Below are 23,122 nucleotides of genomic sequence, written 5' to 3'. Positions count from 1 at the left end.
CATTGGAATTGCACAGCCTGAGCGCGAGATTAAATTTGCTGTATTTACAATAATTATGCAATTAGACATAATTAGACTAATTATCCCAACCAATGAGGAAAATATATACATTTTTATAAATCTCTGCGAGCTGGGGACGTGATCCAGAATTCCATTGTGAGTTCAGCCCAAGTTCAACTTGGAGCTAAGGAGGGAATTGCTGGGATGTAGCTGCTCCGTGCTTCCAGAACTCCGTGCCTTTGGTAGCCTGGATCAGGCCCTTCCCTATTCCAGAGGAACCTCTTAAAGCAGGAATTTGATCTTTGGGAGCAGCCTTCCCAAGGCTTGGCCTTAATTTTAATCCCATTGTTTCCATGGGATGGGTTGTTCATAGAGACCACTAAAATGCCAATATTCCCAAAGTCTCCCCAAGATTTCAAGGACTGTTTCTTTTCCTCCCTGCTCGGCTGGATGTTTTTTTATGGATTTCTTTTTTTCCCGGTTTTGTACATTCATTTTCTCAAACTTCCATATTTTTCCTAGATATTCCTTGGTAGTTTATCCATGTGACATCATTAAAAATAATTCCATGTGTTCCTAAGGCTGAGCCTACAGTAAAGTTGTTCAGATTTATCAGGACACTGGATAATGAACATCTTCCACATCATTCTTTTGGAGCTTTGCAGGGGGAATCCCACATTTCCCATTTCCCACTTTTCTGTTGTCTGTGCTTGAAGGAATCCACCATTCCATGTCCTGTTCAGCTCCCTGCTCCATCCCTGCTCCTTGGCTAAAAATAGGATCCAGCAGCACCTCATTTTCAAAGGAAAACAAGAATTTTGTACGTTGGGATTTTTTACATCATGGAAATTGCACCTTGGATAAATAATCCTGAAAAATTTGCTACTTGAAGGACTCTGTCAAACCAGATTCCCTCTGGCTTTCCAGTGCTGATATTCCCTGTATCCTTTGGAAATCCTTTGGGGGAAGACCTCTAAGCCTTTAGGCAGAATCCCTGGAAAAGCTGTTTCCATTTTGTGGAATTTCTTGGGAATTTCCTCTTTGTTTTGGGCTCATCCCTTATGGATCAGTCGGTTGTGTCTCTCTCTCGTGGCTGTAACACCAGGGGTCAATCCCAAGAAAAGCACTCGGGAATGCTGGAGGAGGATGGAAATCCCAGATCCTGTATCCATTGTTCCTCTACCTCTGTCCCTTCCTAATGTTCTCTCCTCATTTTCCAGGGAGAAACAAAGATCCTGAAGCTGAAGAATCTCCGACCTCAGGACTACGCCAACTACAGCTGCATCGCCTCTGTGCGGAATGTCTGCAGCATCCCGGATAAAATGGTGTCCTTCCGCCTCTCCAACAAAACAGGTGAGGCTCCAGCAGCCCTTCGTGCTGTGGCTGCACTCAGCTCTTGGATTTGGGATTCTTTCATGGAATCCTGGAATGGTTTGCATGGGAAGAACCTTGAAGTCCATCTCGTTCCAGCCCCTGCCATGGGCAGGGACACCTTCTGTTATCCCAGAGTGATCCAAGCCCGGTCCAGCCTGGCCTTGGGCACTGCCAGGGATCCAGAGGCAGCCACAGCTTCTCTGGGAATTCCAGCCCAGCCCCTCACCTCCCTCGCATTTCCATTTCAAATGGAAATATCAAAGAATTCCTTTCCCAATATCCCATCTAAATCTACCCTCTTCCAGCTTAAAGCCGTTTCCCCATTGTCCTGTTCACTCCAGTCAGGAATTCCCAATTCCCAATCTCCCATCCAGCCCTGCCCTCTGGCACTGGGAAGCCATTCCCTGCCTCCTGTCCCTCCAGGCCTTGTCCCCAGTCCCTCTGCAGCTCTCCTGGAGCCCCTTGAGGCCCTGCAAGGGGCTCGGAGCTCTCCCTGGATCCTTCCCTTCTCCAGGTGAACATTCCCAGCTCTCCCAGCCTGGCTCCAGAGGGGCTCCAGCCCTTGGAGCAGCTCCGTGGATTCCTCTGGATCACTCCAGCAAATCCACAACTTTTTCATGCTGTGAACTCCAGAGCTGGACACAATTTCCTGGGTGGAGCCTCCAAGGACAGAATAGAGGGGGACAATCCCCTCCCTCCACCTCTTCCCTGTGACCCTGGATCCTCATCCCCCCCACCCACTGCTGTGACCTCACTTTTCAGACAAAAAGATTTCTTTATTCCAGCACAGACCAGTTCAAAACACCAAACCAGCCCCAAAACCTGAAGTGGATGCTGGAAATGGAACAGCTGAGGCCATCGCAGAAGCGTCACCATGCCCAGGTGACAAGGTGGCACTTAGCAGCAATGCTGTAGAGCAGGGTGGAGGTGCTGGTTGAGATCCATTTTGTGTCTAAAGGCACCCATGGCTCCATAAATTTCTTATCTCAATAGATAAGAAGTTTGAAGGGAAGCACCCCCCATGGCAGGGGGTGGAATGGAATGGGATGGGATTTAAGGCCCCGTCCATCCCAAACCATTCCATGATTCTTCAATTCCAAGCCCCATCTCTCTGCCTTAGCCTGGACCACTCTTTGCTGAGGAGGTTCCTCTGGGAAGGAACAAATTCCTCCTCTCATAGAAATCCCTGGATCTGCTATTCCAAACCTCTGCTGGGTGTCGAAGAGGGATTACTGACAGATGATGCCTCCCAGTTTCCATGGGAGGCACTGAAAAAGGTAATTTTAGCCCCAGCTCCTGCTGAATGGCACGTGGAACACTCCGAGCTGAGAATAACCTGAATGGAGCCTTTCAAGAGTGTTCATTGTTTCAAAGTGCCGGAGAAAAAGCAGGATATTTACCCAGAAAACCTCGGGAATTCTGGGCTCCTCAGAATAGTTCTTGTGATATGATTGAGGAAAAGCAAATCAGGCTTTTGTCTCGCTCCACGAAGCAGCTTGGGTGGTACGGATTCATTTGGAAATTATATTTGTCTATTAGCAGCCAGTTTAGTGCAGGTGATCATTAATACATAAATTAAGGCTGAGTTTTGGCAGGCTCCAGGATCAAATAAACCAGCCCAGGAATTTTTTCCCGAGCAAGATGAGGCTTTCAATCCGTGATTTTTCAGCTGCCTGCCACAGCTCATTGAAATCACAGCTGAAGCTGCTGCTCTGGCTGGGGCATGTGGTGGGAGACAAATTAAAAAAGGCTTAATTCACTTTTAATCCCTCGATTAGGCTGAAGTCTGTCATGATAAACTCGCTTTGTTTCCCGTCAGTCTGACAATGCCCTGGAAAGGGAATTATGTAAGGTGGAAAAAATATTGCTCTGCACATTTCCTGTCATTCCTGGGGGGAGGTGACTGGGATTAAAGGGGCTGGAAATCCTTGGATGGAAGAAGAGCTGAGGATACTCTGAGCTGAGCATTGCAGGTGGATGGGTTTGTAAAATTCCAGGATAGTTTGGGATCTTAAAGCCCATCCAGTGCCACCCTGCCGTGGGCAGGGACACCTCCCACTATCCCAGGCTGCTCCAGCCTGGCCTTGGACACTTCCAGGGATCCAGGGGCAGCCACAGCTGCTCTGGGATAATTCTTGAGCAAAAAGGAATAACAGAAGTTAAAGCTAGACAGGATCCCAAGGGATCCCCTAGTCCTGTTCTTCATTAGGTCTAAGCCTTGTCCTACCAATCCCAAGTTATCCTGGCTGGTTTTGACTCCCTGCAGGGCTGGCAGGGAATCTGATCCTGGCATGGAACAAAGAATTCTCCCCTTCCCCTTTGCAGCAGCATTTTCCGTGTTGGAATATGGGTGTCTTGTCTCAGGAATTCCTGAGAGAGCTGGAAAGGGGCTCAGGCTGGAGCAAAGGAGGCTCAGGGGGGACCTTGTGGCTCTGCACAAGTCCCTGACAGGAGGGGGCAGCCGGGGGGGTTGGGCTCTGCTTCCATGTAAAAACCTCCAGGAGGAGAGGGAACGGCCTCAAGTTGCATCAGGGGAGATTTAGGTTGGAAATTAGGAAAATTCCTTCCTGGAAAGGGTTCCCCAGTCCCGGCACAGCTGCCCAGGAGAGAGGTGGAGTCCCCATGCCTGGAGGGATTTCAAATCCCTGTGGATGTGGCACTTGGGGACATGGGGCAGTGGTGGCCTGGGCAGTGCTGGGAATGGTTGGACTCAACGATCTCAGAGCAGTTTTCCAATCCTAACAATTCCATGATTGTATAAAGAACATTTCCTTTATTTCCTGGGGGTCCCATCATCCCAATATCCCCAGGTCCTGCTGATCTCCTTGGAGAAGCTCACTCCTCGGGGAATGCAGAGCCCTCCACATTCCCAGCCCCATAAACACCGGCTTCAACCAGAGCTGCTTCCCTGAATTCCCAACAAATTTCCTTTCAATATATCCCTGGATCCCAGCTCCCTTTTCCTGAGCACATCGCTGATGATTGTTCCTGCCCGGACTGTGTCCTCCAGAAGCCTGAGGGTCCCTCCTTGGCAGCTCCTCGTTAAGCACTCATCCCTAATCCACTAATTAGGATGGTGCTGTTGCAGCAGGGCTGGGCTGAGGTGTCTGGAGCCGTTCAGGCAGAGCTGCACTCGGGGAATTGAGGAACAATTCATCCCTGCTATTTTTGGAAAGCCGGAATTATGCTCTAGGGGCACTGAGATCCATGACCTCGGCTTGCAGGCGTGACTTTGGCATGGCTGGGATGGATTTAATCCCGCGTGGATTTAAATTTAGCAAGGAAGGGACAATTCCGTGATGGGTTTAAGCCGGTTTAACTCCGCTGCCGAAGGGAGGATCCTGCTTCCCTCAGCACCGCTGGATCGAATCCCCACGGAATGAATCCCTCCAGTGTGGGAGCTGGGAGCTTTTGTGGCCTCTCCCAAGCGAGACCAGCGAGGAAGTGCCTTGAAAAGCCAAGATCCGCCTCCCTTCCTCCCGCTGGAATTCTCAATGCCACATCTGTGCGTGAATGGCAGCACGAGCCCACGGAGGCATCAAAGTGCTGGAAAAGGGAGAGGAAAAGCACCCGGCAAAAGAGGGCCATAAGGACATGAGTCATCAAAGCTGCGGCCCCACGGCTCAAAAAACACAGGGATTCTGGAAAAGCTGGAGGAGGGGGTATTAAAAGGGTGTTGAGGATAGAAAGGAGCGCAGGGAATGGGATAGGGATACCTGGACTGGCTTGTGTGAATATATGGGGATATAAAAATATTGAGCTCAGCTGAAAAACCTTCATAAATACAATTTCTACTTAAATTTAGTTATAGTTTAAGATTTTAGGGAAAGGTTCTTCCCAAAAGGGTGCTGGGCACTGCCCAGGCTCCCCAGGGAATGGGCACGGCCCCGAGGCTGCCAGAGCTCCAGGAGCGTTTGGACAGCGCTGCCAGGGATGCCCAGGGTGGGGTTGTTGGGGTGCCTGTGCAGGGCCAGGGGCTGGACGGGACGATCTTTGTGGATCCTTCCCACTCAGGATATTCCATGATTTTACAATTCCATGATAATTCCACTCTTTATTTCTATCTCGTAACTCCCCTCTCCGCTCCCCGAACCTCGTCATTTTCCATTTTGACAGGATGCCCAGACAAAATGATCTTGCTCTTGCCTCAACTTTAAGCCTCTTTATTTCAGGGACAGGCTCAGGGGAGACTGAAAAATAGGATTTTTTCTTTTTAATCTCTGGCAGGAGCAGCGACTGCTCAGGGACCCCAGTGGGAGGTTCAGGGACACAGACAAGAGTGGCTCTGGCCATCAAGGGACACCTGCCCTGGGTCAGGGGAGCTACCCATTTGTCCCAGGACAGATCCAGGAACTTTTACCAGCTGGAAATTCCTCCTGTGTGCCAGGGAAATTAGGTCATCTCCCAGGTCTATTCTAACTCAAACCATTCCATGATGATCCTAAATCACTTGCAATGCTTAAAGCTGCTCTGGGAATATTTTACCTCAGTAATTCTGTGTATTAAATCAAAAAAAGGAGACAAACTTGAAAGATTTGGGATCTGAGAAGCTTCTCATTATTTTTTCTTGCCCTGTAAGTGCTGGAAATGTAAAGGCAGTGAAAAGGAGATGGGAGAAAAGAGGGAATAAGAGAAAAAGAAAGATGAGATAGAAGATAAATAAGTTTTATTTGCCTAAACAAACACCAAGTTTGTAGAACTAGAACTGGTCTAGAACTGTCTAGCTGGAGTATTTTCCATGAGTTGTGCAACTTCCACTGGGATCTCTCAGCAGCAGCAGAGGATGGACATAGAAAAGTATAAACGAGATTTTCATTGCCTGTTGAGTTTTTGGATTTTTTTCTATTATTTTTCCCTGGGTTTATTTTTATTTAGGGGTAATTCAGGCTTTCTGAAGGGCTGATGGTGAAAAGAAAGGACCTGTCCTATTGCAGGGTGGTCAAGAAAAAGTTTATTTTCGCCCTATAAAATAAGGGTAAAAAAGAAAAAAAATGAGGGGGGAATGGAGCTGAAGGAGGAGAGATTTAGGTTGGATTTATGAAAGGAATTCCTGGCTGGGAGGGTGGGGAGGGGCTTGGATGGAATTCCCAGAGAAGCTGTGGCTGCCCCTGGATCCCTGGCAGTGCCCAAGGCCAGGTTGGATGAGGCTTGGAGCAGCCTGGGACAGGGGAAGGGGCAGGGGGTGGAACAAGATGAGTTTTAAGACCCCTCCCAATCTCATTCTGGGATTTTCTGATTCTAATTCAAAATCTGGGAATTCCAATCCACTCTCGGTTGAACTTTCTGGAATAAATAGCTCCAGAAATGCTGCTTCCAGCCTTGCAGGAACCTCAAACCCTTTCTGCTCTGCCTGGAAAGGGCCTGTGCACTGCGTGTCTAGTTAGGAATATTGGCTTTGTGTTCCCACTAGAAATCCTGGCTGTAAATTAACTGGATGCACACGCAGCAATGTATGGAAAAATATAATTCAATTACATTCTACTATTTCAGTTCTGCCTTTCAAATAACGCCCCGAACTGGAGGAAATAATGTCCTTTCATTTCTATTCATCACGGCTGAGAGCCTTGTCAAGGACATGACTTGCTGTGTGTACTTTGATATCGCTATTAAATTATTGGGTTTCTTTTGCATTTCCAGTAATCCCTAAAGCCAATTGTGACATTTCCTCAATTCCACACATCGGGCCTAAATACCTCTATTTGTCTCACTGTAATTATGACACGGTGGCAGTGGATTTTTTTTCTGGCTGCTCCAAGAATGACAGATGGATTTTCTTCCCAGTGCCATTCCAGCCTCGGCTCCCCGTCCCAGGCAGCAGCAGAGACTCCACACCTTCAAATTCTCTGAACATCTTTAGCAGCTCCTGGAATAAATCCCAAAATGGTTTGGGTGGGATGGGACCTTAAGGATTATCCCGCTCTGCTCCCTGCATGGGCAGTAATCATCAGCTATCCCAGGTTGCTCCAAACCCCATCCAACGCGGAGCATTGCAAGGATGGAGCAGCCACAGCCTCTCTGCTCCAAGTGCTTGGCAGCCTGGTCTAATTAAGAGTGCTAACGATGACTTAATGAGTGCTTGTTTTGTGCTCAGTCTGAGCAAGTCTTGCCCCTGTCATTGATCAAGACCAGGGTGTGTTTCTTGCTGGTTTAGCACCCTGTGAGGACTGGGCTATGTTGGAGCCATTAATTATTAATTTTCTAATCAATCTCCATCCATCTGCCAGCCGTGCCTGACTCGCCTTTAACACAAGGCCAAAGAAAGGGATGTAATTCCCATTAAAATTCCTGGTAGTGCCTGGAGCAGCAGGGCTGGGCGTTGTGACCCGCTGTAATTCCAAGAGCACTTTGTCATCCGCACCGTTGGCTTCCCAGGCAGCTCTGAAATCCCGGGATGCGGCAGCACCGCTCCCACACGGAAGCCTCTGAATGGGAGCCCCTTTCCCAAGGCTGCAGCTGCGGCGTGAATGGGAGCGGGGCGGATTCCCTCGGATCAGTAGGGCCTTGTTCTGCTAGGGGAGGAGCTCCCGGCCGCTCTGCTGCTCTCTTTGTCCCCTGCCAAGCCAAGCCTCACTCCGACATGTGGGATTGGCACTTGGAAACCCCGACTTCCAAAGGGCAGTGGAGATGCAGGACCCTCGGAACATGGAGGCATTCTCATGGTGCCCAAATATGGTGTTTGGAAAGCTTGTTCCGTGCAAGTTTTGGGAATATTTCCCAGAGCTTGCTATTGTTTGATAATAGTTTTTATTATTGTTAGCAGATTTCAAGGAAAGTTTTCACTGGGAATGTTGCCTGGCTGAGGCTCTGCTGGGGTGGAGGCTGTGGTTTGGAGAAGCATTGCTGGCCAAGCCTCCATGGCTCCCTCATTAATCCTGGAAGTCATCTAGGACAGACCTCTGCTCAGGACGTGGCCTTGGGGGTGATAATAGACCCCATTTAGTCCTGACTCCTTCTGGCAGGGATAGTTTGGTTACATTAGGAATTCTTGGAATTTATGGGATTTCACACATAAGCCTCTCCCGTGTCTCCATGAGGTTTGGTGTTGGGGGGTTGTGCTGGCTCTAAGGCTTAAATTCCCAAACTAGGACTGAACTTAACTTAATAAAATCCAGTATTCCTCAACTCCACATGGACCTGGGATCAGACCAGGCTGGGGGATGAAGGGATTGACATCAGCCCTGGAAGAAAGACTTGGGAATGTTGGTGGGTGAGAGTTGGATGTGTCCATCCCTGAACCCCCCAGGCCCTGGGCTGATCCTGCAGTGTGGGCAGCAGGAAAGGGGGAATTCTGCCCCTCTGCCCTGCTCAGGTGAGACCCCACCTGCAGAGCTGCTCCAGCCCTGGGGACAGAGCAGGATGTGGAGCTGCTGGAGAGAGCCCAGAGGAGCTGGGATGATCCGAGGGATGGAGCAGCTCTGCTGGGAGGAAAGACTGGGAGAGCTGGGATTGTCCAGCCTGGAGAGGAGAAGCTTTAGGGTGAGCTCATTGTGGCCTTGCAGGGCCTGAAGGAGCTGCAGGAAAGATGGAGAGGGAGGATTTCCAAGGGCTGGAGGGACAGGAGCCAGGGAATGGCTTCCCAGTGCCAGAGTAGGTTTAGATTGGGAATTGGGAAGGAATTGCTGGCTGGGAGGATGGGGAGGGGCTGGGCTGGAATTGCCAGAGCAGCTGGGGCTGCCCCTGGATCCCTGGCAGTGCCCAAGGCCAGGCTGGACATTGGGGCTGGAGCAGCCTGGGACAGTGGGAGGTGTCCCTGCCCATGGCAGGAGGCAGAATGGAATTGATTTTAAGGTCATTCCAACCCAAACCATTCTATGATTCCATGATTCCCGGGCTATAACTCCCCATTCTTTTGTCCTTTAGCAGAGCAATATCAAAGTAAAGGCTCATTATTGCTGGAATATTGTGAATATTCCCTTTATCTGCTCCACTGAGTTCTGTTTGCTGAAAACCTCAACAACCTGAATTTCTTAATATTCTTCAGATTAAATCCGGCTTTCTGGGGTCCTGGCTGCAGAAATCCAGGGATTTCTGTTTGGATTTTTGGAATAGGAACTGAAAGTGAAATGTGGGGTGTAAATAAAGGGAAACTGCTGTATCCAAACCATCATTTCCATGTCCTTTCTGTTTGGAGTGCTGGGATGAAAGGGATGTGTCACAGCCTTTTTATCCCATCCCACTTTGTTCCTGACGGATCCAAAGGGCTCCCTTTCATCTGCAGGATTAGGAGGCCGTTATGGAAAACAGCCCCACCAGATTGGGTTGACGTCGGCGCTTTTATCTTTTGCTCCAAGTTTTGAAGGGTTATCCGTGGTTCCCTTGTTCCCTCTCTCAAGATTTGATGGGAAGTGAGAGCAAAGAGCAGCTCCTTGCTGGAATTGTTCAGGAAAAATGATTAAACTCAGGGAAGAGGAAGGGAGAGGGAAATAGGGGCCAGCTGGGTGATGGTGATGACCCCACAGGTTCTGGTTGTACCTGGATCCCTGTTTTTTCCACCTTCTCCCAAAAAGCCTCCTTAAGCAGAAAACATGGCACTCTTCCCAGTTTCCCACCTGGAATCCCAAACCAGGGATCCATCAGCTGATGGAAGAAGAGCTCAGAGGATGTGATCAGAGACCCTGACACAACTGGCAGAGCTGACTGGTTTGAGGTGTGGATTTTTAGCCATGAACCAAATTCCTTTAGTTTGAAATGACCCGAACCAGGAATTCATGCTGGGAAGGATTTGTGGAGTCCAAAACTGGGAGGAGCTGGAAGAGAGGGCTTGGCTTGTAAATCTCTGCTCTCCTAAGGAGTTTCCTTCTGGTGACCAGGGATGGGACTGAGGGAACAGCTGGAGCTGTGTCAGGGGAGGGATACAATGGAAATCAGGGAAAGGTTCCACTATTCCAGAGGGTGCTGGGCACTGCCCAGGCTCCCCAGGGAATGGGCACAGCCCCGAGGCTGCCAGAGCTCCAGGAGCGTTTGGACAGCGCTGCCAGGGATGCCCAGGGTGGGGTTGTTGGGGTGCCTGTGCAGGGCCAGGGGGTGGACTGGATGTGGGTCCCTTCCAGCTCAGGATATTCCCTGATTCTGATGTTCCCAGTTCTCCCTGTGCCAGACCAGGTATAAAGGAAGTTCTTCCCATTTTTTTGTTCCCGCTTCCAAAGGCAGACAAAGCAAATTCCTCTCGGGTGAAGCCCAAATAAAGCAAACTCTGCTTTTATGGCTGATTCTTGTATTTGCCTCTAGTGCTTGCTTTGTATTCCTTTAATATTGAAATAAGATTCCCATCTAAAGCAGAGCACCCGGGAATATCTCCCTGTAATAACAAGGATGGGGATGTGATTTTGGAATGTAACATTTTTATTGCCTTTCCCTTTTTATTACCGCCTTTGCTGGCGTTCTTGGCTCAGAATGTCAATCCTTCACCTTTATGCCTGAGTTTATTTGGGATTGCTGCTTTTCCTGGCCTAGCAATGGATATTTATACATTGGCTCATCATTTATGCAGTTTAAAGGATGCCTTGGAGCAAAGCCTGGATCCAGCAAGGGTGGATCCCTCACCACAGGGGACACGGGATGTCACAGCTCAGAGTGGGACTTTATATTTACATTTATATTTTTAATAACTATAATATTTATATTTATATTTATATTTATGATATTTATATTTTATTTATCTTCTATTTATATTTTAGTTTTTTATTTGTATTATTTATATTTGTATGTATATTTATATTTCTAATATTTCTATTATTTCTATTTCTATTTCTATTATTTCTATTTTATTTATATTCTCCAATGAATTGCTGCCCTGTCCTTTCCTCATGAGCATTTTCTCCTCTTCTATCACATGGAAATATTTCATGGAAAAGGAGAGGTTAAAAGAGAGAATTAAATTTAATCCCTTCTTTCCGAGAGCAGCAGCATCTTCCCATCAACCTCTGCTGGCTGATCCACAGCTGCTCATAGGATATTTTATGGGAATTATGGGAATTAGGTGTGAGCTGCAGGTTGTACATCCCAGAGAGGGAAAAACACCTCTGTCCTGGATTGTTGAGTCTCTCTATGTGCAAAGAGGAGTTGTCCCAAGGAAGATGCCTCTCCTGATTCAAACTCCAGGGATTCATCCCAGGTGTCAGCCAAGTTCCCAGGAATTCATTGGGAAGGAGGTGGATTAGGAGGGATGGATCAGTGGGCAGGATCTGACTTGAGGAGAACACACTTCCCATGCCAAAGAAGTTCTTTACTCATTCCTTTTTCCAAGGTTTCCAATCCAGTGTGCCGGCACCTGTCCCACATGTGACACGTTCCTTCCCAAATGTGGCTGCAGTGCTGTCCATCCATCAATCCCTGCTCCCATTAATCCATCAATCCCTACCTGCCTCTGCATGCCCAGGGAATGTGGCTGCCCCTGGATCCCTGGCAGTGCCCAAGGCCAGGTTGGATGGGTCTTGGAGCAGCCTGGGATAGTGGCAGGTGTCCCTGCCCATGGAAGGGGCTGTAATGGGATGGGCTTTAAGATCCCTTCCCACCCAAACCATTCCATGATTTTATGAATCCCTGGCTACTACTCTCCCTGCTTTTCTTTATCTCCTTCCCTTTGCCTTACTGGAACAACCAGTCAGAGCTGGGACAAGAAACCAGTGAATGACTGAACACAGGGAATGGCTTCCCAGTGCCAGAGGGCAGGGCTGGATGGGAGATTGGGAATTGGGAATTGCTGGCTGGGAGGGTGGGCAGGGGCTGGGCTGGAATTGCCAGAGCAGCTGGGGCTGCCCCTGGATCCCTGGCAGTGCCCAAGGCCAGGCTGGACATTGGGGCTGGGAGCAGCCTGGGACAGTGGGAGGTGTCCCTGCCCATGGCAGGGTTTGGATGATATTTAAGATCTCTTCTTTCCCAACCACTCCCTGATTCTGTGATTCCTGTTGTGTTTTGCAGCATCCCCTTCCATCAAGCTCCTCGTGGATGACCCCATCGTGGTGAACCCTGGAGAAGCCATCACCTTGGTATGTGTGACCACCGGGGGGGAGCCGGCGCCCAGCCTGACGTGGGTGAGGTCTGCGGGGGTCCTGCCCGACAAGACAGTCCTCAACGGGGGCACTCTGACCATTCCCGCCATCACCTCTGAGGATTCTGGCACCTACAGTTGCATCGCCAACAATAACGTCGGCAATCCCGCGAAAAAGTCCACCAACATCATCGTAAGAGGTGAGTTCAGTTGGAAAACCATTGGCTTTTCTTTTGGAAGATTATTGTAACCCTAGTCTGGAAGGATGGCAGCATTCAAGGCTCAATGTTCAATGCTCAAGGTTCACTGTTCAACATTCAATGGTCAACCTTCAATGTTCAACGTTCAACATTCATCAGTCAATGTTCAATGTTCAAGTTTCACTGTTCAACATTCAATGTTCAACGTTCACCATTCAATGTTCAACATTCAGTGGTCAACGTTCAATGTTCAACGTTCAACATTCATCGGTCAATGCTCACTGTTCAGTGTTCACCGTTCACTGTTCAACGTTCAACATTCACCGTTCAATGTTCAACATTCAATGGTCAACGTTCAATGTTCAACGTTCAACATTCATCGGTCAATGTTCAATGTTCAACATTCAATGGTCAATGTTCAATGTTCAACATTCAACATTCATCCGTCAATGTTCAGTGTTCAACATTCATTGGTCAATGTTCAATGTTCAAGGTTCACTGTTCAACATTCAATGTTCAATGTTCAACATTCATCAGTCAATGTTCACTGTTCAACGTTCACCGTTCAACGTTCAACATTCAACAGTCAACATTCAATGTTCAACGTTCAACATTCAACGGTCAATGTTCAATGTTCAACGTTCACCATTCAGTGTTCACCATTCAATGGTCAAACGTTCCATGTTCAACGTTCAACATTCAACGGTCAACGTTCAATGTTCACCATTCAGTGTTCAACATTCAATGGTCAAACGTTCACTGTTCAACGTTCAACATTCAACGGTCAACGTTCAATGTTTAACATTGAACATTCAGCATTCAATGTTCAACGTTCCATGTTCAACTTTCAACGTTCACTGTTTAACGTTGAACATTCAGCATTCAATGTTCAACGTTCCATGTTCAACGTTCAACGGTCAATGTTCAATGTTCAACGTTCAGCAGTGGTGGTGTCCTGTGTTTCCAAATGGTCCTGGTTGGACTAAATCTTGAAGGTCTCTTCCAACTTTGGTGATTCTCTAATTCCGGGATTTCTGGTCATTTCTAATCAGTTATGGCATGAATTAGTGTTGGCTTCCAAGGCTTCCAGAGCTCTTGCGCTGGGATCAAAGCCCTGAGGTGGAACAAGGGTGGTTTGGTGTCTTTCTGTATTGGAGAGATGCAGCAGCTTTTCCATGCAAAGTGGAGAGAAATTGGTTTGTTCAGCCTTGAGGAAACTGAGGGGAGACCTCATTGTGCTCTTCAACACCCTCCTGAGGAGCAGCTCTGATTTCTGCTCCCTGTGACCAGGGACAGGACCCAGGGAGCGGCTGGAGCTGTGCCAGGCAGGCTCAGGCTGGAGAGCAGGGAAAGGTTCTGTCCCAGAGGGTGCTGGGCACTGCCCAGGCTCCCCAGGGAATGGGCACGGCCCCGAGGCTGCCAGAGCTCCAGGAGCGTTTGGACAGCGCTGCCAGGGATGCCCAGGGTGGAGTTGTTGGGGGGTCTGTGCAGGGCCAGGGGCTGGATCAATGATCCCTGTGGGTCCCTTCCCACTCAGGATATTCCATAATTCCATGAAATGATCACCAAAGGCCTCAGATGCATCCTGAGCTCCTGGAGAAGTCGTTGCCTCCTTCACCTCTTCCTTCCTCCTCATCACCTGAAGCTGTTACTGAAATTAAGGCTGGGAATTTGCTCCCTATGGGGAGCTTTAGATTGATCCCTGTGCTTTAATTCCAGGAAATATCAGCACAAGTGTCTGTCTGAGGTGAAAATAAGAGGAGAGGGCTTGGACAGCAATTGCTCCCAAGTGAAGGGAATCTCTCCCTGCTCGTTTATCCCCTCCTGGAAAACTCCAAGGACACGGGTAGTTGGTCTGGATACAGAGCTGGATTGGCTGATGGGCATGATCAGAGAGGATGAATCCACCTGATCCAAAGAGTTGATCTGAACCTCATTTTCCAAAATTTAATCTGGGAATGGCAGTGAAACACAAACTCCAAGCTATAGGAACAGGAAAGAATAACCTGGGATTAATCAGCCTTGGGAAAAACTGATGGATAAAGAGCCAGTGTGTGAATATTTCATGAGAGCCACAACCCCTGCTCACTTCTCATTCCCCAACATCTCCTGCTCTCCAGCAGGATGAGGAATTAGAAGCTATTTCTGTCCTGGGGGTCGGGGAGGGAGCGTTGGATCATCCTGGGTCTGCAGGAGTGGATCAGGAGCCGGGCATGGATTTATTTGGAATATTGTGTTTGAATTTGAATTTCTGACATTTGGCTCTGAGGTTTTGTTGTCATTCCTTGGCTCGGGAATGTCGGTTTGCTGGGATTTACATGGGGATGAGGTTGGGAAGGGAAGGTGGGAGTGGAAAACAGCTTGGAATAAGGAAAAGGAGAGGAAAACCTGGGTGTGAAAAGAAACTTCAATGTTTTGATTGACCCAGCAGACAGCACCAGCCAGGCTGGAGGAAAAGCCACTTCCCTAAATCCCTGCAGACACAAATTCCATGAGTCATGGCATCTTAAAAATAATAATAATAATAATAAAAATATCCCCTCACATTTTTATTTATAGAAGACGATGCCTGGGAGCTGCAAGATGTCGAACAAAGTCTCATTAAAACACACGAGATGGTTTTTATTTCCTTTTCCCTCTCTGCTCTGTGGCCCTGTTAATGCTGAGAAGGGACCACGATGAGGAGAACCCATCAAACAAATGAAGCTCAGCTCCTTTCCAGCCCCAGTTTTATTGTTTCCCCCTTCTTATTTCTGTTAAATGGGAAAAGCTCTCCTTCAGAAGAAAAAAGTCTTCATTCCAGTCTTGGATTTATCTTTGCTGGAAGTGATGCTGAGTTGAGGAGGGAACAATGAGAGAAAAGCAGAGTTTTGGGATGACCTTTGTCTTCATTTCTCAGCATTTTGCCTCATTTGTTTCTCCACTTTGGCTCATTTTGCTGCTGTGGGTCAGGATTTTCACACAGCAGCTGAGGAGAAAAGAAAATTTGCTGGAAATAGAAACTTCTAAGACAGGCAGGAGAAGCATTTGGTAAATGGAGTTCACATCTTGTGTCAAGTGCACCCCGAATCCCAGGATTAGACATAATCCCCTAATCTGCCCCAGAAAGAAACGTTCGGTTCCCTCGAAGCATCAGCAGGGCTCAGAGGAAATTTTCTCCCTTGAAATTTCTCTAAATTTCAGTGTCTTTGTCCAAGTGTGCCTTTGCTGTCTGTGCTTCATTCCATGAATGAAGCAGCTCCATGATTTTTTTCTGGATGTTTTCCTATTTTTGCAGTTACTGACCACCCACACCTGACTTGAAAGGGGAGAAGTATATGGGATAAGGGCTGGAAGGACAGGACACAGGGAATGGCTTCCCACTGGAAGCTCTGGTGGATTCTTCCCATTGGATTTCTGGTGGATTCTCTCCTGGGAAAAGTCGAATGTTTTGTCTCAAATCAGGGATAGAAGGGGCAGGATTGACAAAGTTCCAAATTGCTTCCAGTGCCTAAAGGGGCTCCAGGAGAGCTGGAGAGGGACTGGGGACAAGGCCTGGAGGGCCAGGAGCCAGGGAATGGCTTCCCAGTGCCAGAGGGCAGGGCTGGATGGGAGACTGGGAATTGGGAATTGCTGGCTGGGAGGGTGGGGAGGGGCTGGGCTGGAATTGCCAGAGCAGCTGGGGCTGCCCCTGGATCCCTGGCAGTGCCCAAGGCCAGGCTGGACATTGGGGCTGGGAGCAGCCTGGCAGAGTGGGAGGTGTCCCTGCCCATGGATGAGGTGGGATTGGATGGGATTTAATGTCCCTTCCAACCCAACTATTCCAGGATTCTGATTCCAAGGTGGCTCCTCCATCCAGTAAGAGAGGAAAATGCTGGATAACATCCTTGAAGGACACTTGCACATCAGATTGGGGCACAGGGAGAGCCACAGAAACGTTTTCCAGGCCTTAAAGTCGGGAGCATTGACAGAGTTGGGAATGGTCTCAGCCCGCGTGAAAATCATGGAATCACGGAATTGTTGAGGTTGGAAAAGTCCTCCAAGACCATCGAGTCCAACCATCCCCCAGCACTGCCCAGGCCACCACTGCCCCATGTCCCCAAGTGCCACATCCACAGGGCTTTAAATCCCTGCAGCAATGGGGACGCCATCCCATTCCTGAACATCCTGCTCCATTTTTTCCCTCCCGAGCAACTTCTCCCATTCCCATCTTTAATGGGATCCCTCCTCCTTTCCCATTGTAACAGCAGCACATTTTTTGTTCCATTTGACTCTGCCTCTGTGACTTTCACAGTCTGGGAAGTGGAAACCTCATCCTTGGAGTTCATTTTTCTGAGGGGTGGGATTCCCTGTCAGTTGCAATGGAAAATAATGACCTGTGCTCAACAGTAGCACAAAAGCTCTTCCTGAACAAAAAGCACTCCAGGGAAATCCCTTTTAAAGCCAGGATTGCTGGAAGTACCTCTGGATTATGGCTTTAAAAACTGTGCGTGAACTGTAGGAGTGGCCGCTAAAAAAAAATCTGGAATAAAAATAGAAGGAGGAAGCTCCAATTGGGAAATAAATGAGCTTTTGTTGCTTTTTAAATAAAATTAAAATCCTAGAATATTGTTCTCTGCACCTGCTTCCCTCCTGCTTTCCTGCTCTTTATCCCAGAGATTTTTTTAGGAATTTCCCTTGGGGTTTAGGGCAGTAAAGGATAAAATTAGGCTGGTTGGACATCAGCACCTCTGGAATGTCCCCAGACTCCAACAATTGGAATGTGAGCAGGGACCCCAGCTCCAGAGCATGGGAAAGGCTCTGGCATTTTATCCCAGAGGTGGAACTTGGGTTTGGTGGCAGTGGTGAGCGTTGTCACCCAGCAGGTCACCCCTGGCAGGAGGGTGAGCAATGGCACTTCTGGACTTGTGGTCACTGCCTGGAATCTTCTGGGAATGGCTGGAAATTCTAAAATCCTGAAGTGTTGGGTTTTCCATGGAACTGGCACAAGGAGGTTTTTTCCATCCTTGTTTTCCTGTCTGTATTCTGGGAAGGGCTCCCAGCAAATAGGAGAATGGAATAAATTTCAGGATGTGGGTCTGGCATGTGTGGTCACTGCCTGGAATCATTTGGGACTGGTTGGGAATTCTAAAATCCTGAAATGTTGGGGTTTCAATGGAACTGGCAGAAGGACCTTTATTCCATCCTTGTTTTCCTCTCTGTATCCTGGGAAAAGCTCCCAGCAAGTGGGAGAATGGAATAAATTTTGGGATGTGGGTCCATGGTGGCCTTAGCAGTGCTGGGATAACACCTGGACTCGATCTCTGGGGGCTTTTCCAGCCTTAATAATTCTGATTTTCCATCTTATTTCCTGGCTGGAGAATTCCAAAGCTCTTGGCAAATACCTGCAGGCGTTTCCTCCAAGGAGAAACGCCCTCTGTGATGGGATTTCAGAAGTTTTTAGCGGAGCAAAACTGATCTTGCAGCATATCCAGAGGGTTCCTACAGCCAGAAGTTCCCAGTGCACTCCCTAAAAGTTTACAGCTCTGGGAATGAATGTGGGAAAAAGTGGAGCTTTGGAGTTGAATAAATCCATTTATTTTTATTATCTGCTGGAGCAGGCTCTGATCTGTGAGCTCTTCCCAGGCTGGAAGGTCATGGATGAGTTCATAGAAGGCTTCCCTATAAAAACAGAGATGGTTTATTGATCCTTCTGCCCTTTCATTAGGACTTCCCAGACTTTTTGTGAGCAGGAATTTGATTTTGAAGGGAGTTTGCTGCTCTGGAGGACATCATGAGGAGCCTGTTGGGCACCACGTGGCTGGGAGGATTTATCTGAAGGGATTTCAGGAGATGGGATTCCTTGGATCCCTCTCCTTGTGTTCAGGTGGACACATTTTTTCCCCATTTTTCCCAGGGGTTGCTGGGGGCAGTGGCTGGACATGAGGCCAGGGGTGGCCAGGTGGGAAAGAGGCCAAAGGCACCTGGATTGGATCGGGAATTGTGTGGGAGCAGGAGCAGGGAAGGGATTGTCCTGATTGTCCCCGGTGCTGGAACTGCTGAGGGACCTTGAGGGCTGTGTCCAGTTCTGGTGCCTTGAGACACTGAGGGACATGGAGGGGCTGGAGCGTGTCCAGGGCAGGGAACGGAGCTGGGAAGGTTCTGGAGCCCCAGGAGTGGCTGAGGGAGCTGGGAAAGGGGCTCAGGCTGGAGCAAAGGAGGCTCAGGGGGACCTTGTGGCTCTGCACAAGTCCCTGACAGGAGGGGGCAGCCGGGGGGGTCGGGCTCTGCTGGCAGGGAACAGGGACAGGAGGAGAGGGAACGGCCTCAGGCTGGGCCAGGGCAGGCTCAGGGTGGGCAGCAGCAGGAATTTCCCCATGGAAAGGGAGCTCAGGCCTTGGCAGGGGCTGCCCAGGGAGCTTTGGAGTGCCCATCCCTGGAGGTGTCCTAGGAATTCCTGGAGGTGGCACTCAGAGCTCTGGGCTGGGACAAGGTGGGCATCGGGCACAGCTGGGACTTGGTGACCTTGGAGTTCTTTTCCAACCTCAGTGATCCTGGGATTCTACTGGGGGAAGGATAAAGTTTTTCTTACTTTTTTTTGGCTAAAATTTATTAATTACTAAAACCTGAGAATTGCTTCTGGCAGGGTTTTGTGCTGTACTTCAATATTGCTTTAGATCCCGGCTGATAACACAAGACAAGATCTAGATACTTTTAGCAATGTTTTTTTTTTTGGCTGAGAAAAAATGGAATTTTTCCAAGTTTTTTCTCCTACTGAAGGAGGAGAAAACCAAGAGGAGAAGGATGAGTTCCCAGTGGTTTGTTCTGATGTTACCAAGGTGCTCTGCTGCCCTTGAAATGTGTTTTAAGACACTTTTCCTGTGGCATCAAGCAATCCCATCCTGGGACTGGGATTATTTAATTCTCTGCCCGGCCTGAAAAATTTTGGGAAGTTTTATAGGATCCTGATGTAGTTTTGAGGCATTTAAGTGTGGAAGAAAAAGTGTTGAAGGGAAGTGCATCCCGTGTTGGAAGAAATCCAGGCTCTAAGGAAATCCCAAACTCCAACACAGCTCCTGGGCCATCCCAGAAGCAGGAACAGGGATAATCCAGTGAGGAAACCTTGGGAACAGGGGGTTTCTCTAGGTTTGGGAGAATGGCTGAGTTTCACATACAAAGAAAAGAGGGAAAATTCCCAATGTATCCCTTTGGGGCAGGAAAACTCAGCAAGGCTTTTTTTTTTTTTTTTTTGGACAGCTTTGGCACAAGAATTAAACTTTGTCAAAGCCCTGGAAAACACCCAGCTGCAACATTCCAAGGATTTAGAATTTGTTTGGCAAGTGCAGAGCCCACTCTGAAGGGTTTCATTTATATCCCAATTCTTGTCTGGCTCTTGACAAGACCCCTGAATTCCCATTTTCCTGTGGGATGGGGCAGCCTCGAGCTCCCACGCTGGCCACATATCCATGTCTTAGCAAGCCTGGATTTGGAGCATAGGAAATATTTTGGCTTTTTCCCCCTTTTTCTTCTGCTTGGGGTTTTAAAAGTGACGAAATTCCAGCTGCTGAGTTGTCCCTGTTTCTTCTTGGTCAAACTCCTGCAGCTTTTGGAATTTGCCCCTCACGTGAATGTGTTGGGATCTCATCCATCATCCATCGTCTGTATCTCCTTAAAATCAGGGAGGAAACAGCATTCCCTGACAAAAAATGGGAGGACACAGCAATTTCTGGCTCCAAACCCAGTGACACCACTGGGACAGCTCCTGGTTTTCCCAAGCTGGGAGCTGAGGGTGGGAAGTTGTGAAATTCCCATCCCTGGAGCTCTTCAAGCCTTGGAAAACCTGGTGTGAGCTGGAGATCGGAGAAGGAACCTCCTGAGCTCAATCCCACCTGGATATTTCTCTGAATTACAGAATGGTTTGTGCTGGAAGGGATCTCAAACATCATCTATTCCCAACCCCCAACATCTTTTCCCCCGGTGCCACCGATTTCCTTGGAATCTTTCCTTCTAAAAGCCGTTAAAAGAGGAACCACGCTGTGTTTCTCCCCCTTTGATCTCGCCTTCATCTCTTTAATGGATCAGATTTGGAGCAAGTTGTAAACTGAAATTTTCATCATTCAAAGGAATCCAAAACCTCCCCCTCCTTCAAAAGAGCAGCTCCGAAGGAGCCGGGAGCTAATTAAGCTGAGCACACGGAAAAACAGGCACCTGCCACATGGAATAATAAATCCCTTTCTTTGCAAAATTAGCGGCGTTTTCTAAAAGTAGAGCCAAAACCTGAAGTCTTTCCATGGGATTTGCATTTAAATTGGAAGTGGGAATGCATCTGGCCTTGGAAGTGCCAAATAATTACTTGATATGAAAAAGTTTGGAGATGCTTTAGGAGAAGACGTTTTGACATCTTAATTGTTCGGAGAGCTGCTGGAAGTTGAGGATTTAAAAAACTTCCAGCTCAAACCGTGCTGACAGGAGCAGAATGAGCTGGTGCTGAAATGTTGGGAACGTGGGGCTTTTTTTAGCAGGAATTTGCTTCGAGCCTGTCTTGGGATGCGAAGGGAACATTTGGGAAGCGGCGTTTTCTCAGTTATATCAGAGTCTTTTCCTCATGGATTAGAAGGTGTTGGAAGAGGCTGCTCAGGGGTGGAATGGAGTCACAATCCCTGGAATTGTGATCAAAATGAGGGGATGTGGCAGCTGAGGACTCGGTTTTAGGGGTGCTGGTTGATGGTCAAACTTCCTGATCTCAGGGGACTTTTCCAACCTGGACAATTCCATAATTCTAAACGCCCAATTTAAGGAATTTGAATTTTGAGAGTGGTCTAAGTTGGGGTGTCCTCCCTAAAAACTCAGACTTTTTATTTCATTACCATATTTTTTAATGGTTTTTGAATTCTTTTAGATTTCCTTCCAACCCAGGCTGTGTCCTTATGACCAGAACTGCATCCAGGTCTGGGCTTCTGAGGACAAGGAAGGTGTGGATGTGTTGGAGGAATCCACGGAGCTGCTCCAAACACCAGAGCCCCTCTGGAGCCAGGCTGGGAGAGCTGGGAATGTTCACCTGGAGAAGGGAAGGCTCCAGGGAGAGCTCCGAGCCCCTTGCAGGGCCTAAAGGGGCTCCAGGAGAGCTGGAGAGGGACTGGGGACAAGGCCTGGAGGGACAGGAGCCAGGGAATGGCTTCCCAGTGCCAGAGGGCAGGGCTGGATGGGAGATTGGGAATTGGGAATTGCTGGCTGGGAGGGTGGGCAGGGGCTGGGCTGGAATTGCCAGAGCAGCTGGGGCTGCCCCTGGATCCCTGGCAGTGCCCAAGGCCAGGCTGGACATTGGGGCTGGGAGCAGCCTGGGACAGTGGGAGGTGTCCCTGCCATGGCAGGGGTGGGATGGGATGGGATTTAAGGTCTCTTCCACCCCAAACATTCCACGATTTTGTGCTGCTCTTTCACTCTGCAGAGCTGATACCCACAAACTCTGTTATTTGGGGTGTGGTTTTGCTCTTCTATTCATAATTAACTTTTACAATTAAGCCAGAAATCTTTCATTTCCTCTCTGTTATTTTCCTCTCCAATATTTTCCTGGCCCATGACAGCAAACGAGAGTTTTTGGCAAGAACAAATCCGAGTTTTCCTCTCCCTTGATCCACAGAACAGTGTCAAAATATATTTTCATGGAAGAGAACAAAGTTTAATGACCACACTGGGATAATCACCAGCAAAAAAGAGCTTTTGGCCAATTGTTAAATTGATTTCTCCTCAGATAAAAGGGAATTTAAGGGGAATCCTGGAGAATGTTGAAGACACCCAACTTTGTTGCTCACAGCCAAAATAAACAAAGATTTGGAGTCTCTTCAGAACTTGTGATAAGAACTTTGATTTTCCTTCTCTTGATTTGGTAGCAGCAGACAAGTTACCGCAGAGACAGCAGGGAAGGATTTCCATGAGTTTTTATTCAGTGGGAATGAGGGGTTTGGGTGGCAAATGGATCAATTTAGGCTGGAATTCCTCATAAAAAGAAATGTGGACTTCAGGGCTCTTCCCATGTGTGCAGATTTTCTTGTTTCATCCATTATCACATAATTCCAGGATGGTTTGGCCAGGCTGGACGGGGCTTGGAGCACCCTGGGATAGTGGAAGGTGTCCCTGCCCATGTCACTGGATGATCCTTAAAATCCCTTCCAACCCAATCCATCCTGGAATTCTGTGATGTTTGGCCATTTCCTTGCTGTGTCTCTGCAGTCCATTGTCCCTAAAAATTAAGTGGAGAATCTTTCCGAGGATCACAAACTCTTTTTCCCACGTGTGAGAAGGAAACAGGACAGGATCAGGAAAACCTGGGCATCAGGAAAGTTTTCCTGCCTTGTCTGACCCAGGGGATGCAACTGAGGCACAGAATTCCCAGGGCTTTTGGAGGATCCTGGAAGTGAGGTGGGGCTGGGCGTGAAAGTATTCGAATATACTTGGGAAAATTCCCATTCTGGGCACTCAGGAACAAGGGCCAGGCTGGATTCTGAGCACTCCAAACTTCCAATATCTGCTCCAAGACCGTGCAGGACTCCACATCTGCTTGGGTGGCACTCTGCTCTTGTTCACTGTGAATGGGTCAAAA

At 48.4% G+C, this 23,122-nt stretch overlaps 1 protein-coding gene across 1 annotated transcript in view; it reads left to right on the top strand.

The window, feature by feature from the left end:
• The window catches only part of MDGA2 (MAM domain containing glycosylphosphatidylinositol anchor 2), a 194,607-nt gene that overhangs the window by 105,067 nt on the left and 66,418 nt on the right, over positions 1-23,122 (top strand). The window contains exons 5-6 of the mRNA XM_039552148.1: positions 1,221-1,353; positions 12,295-12,564. Coding sequence (XP_039408082.1) covers positions 1,221-1,353; positions 12,295-12,564 — 403 coding nt within the window. The remainder of the gene's footprint in view (positions 1-1,220; positions 1,354-12,294; positions 12,565-23,122) is intronic.

Source organism: Corvus cornix, chromosome 5, assembly GCF_000738735.6.
Source record: "Corvus cornix cornix isolate S_Up_H32 chromosome 5, ASM73873v5, whole genome shotgun sequence".
Classification (NCBI taxonomy): Eukaryota; Metazoa; Chordata; class Aves; order Passeriformes; family Corvidae; genus Corvus; species Corvus cornix.
This window is presented reverse-complemented; position numbering and strand designations above follow the sequence as displayed.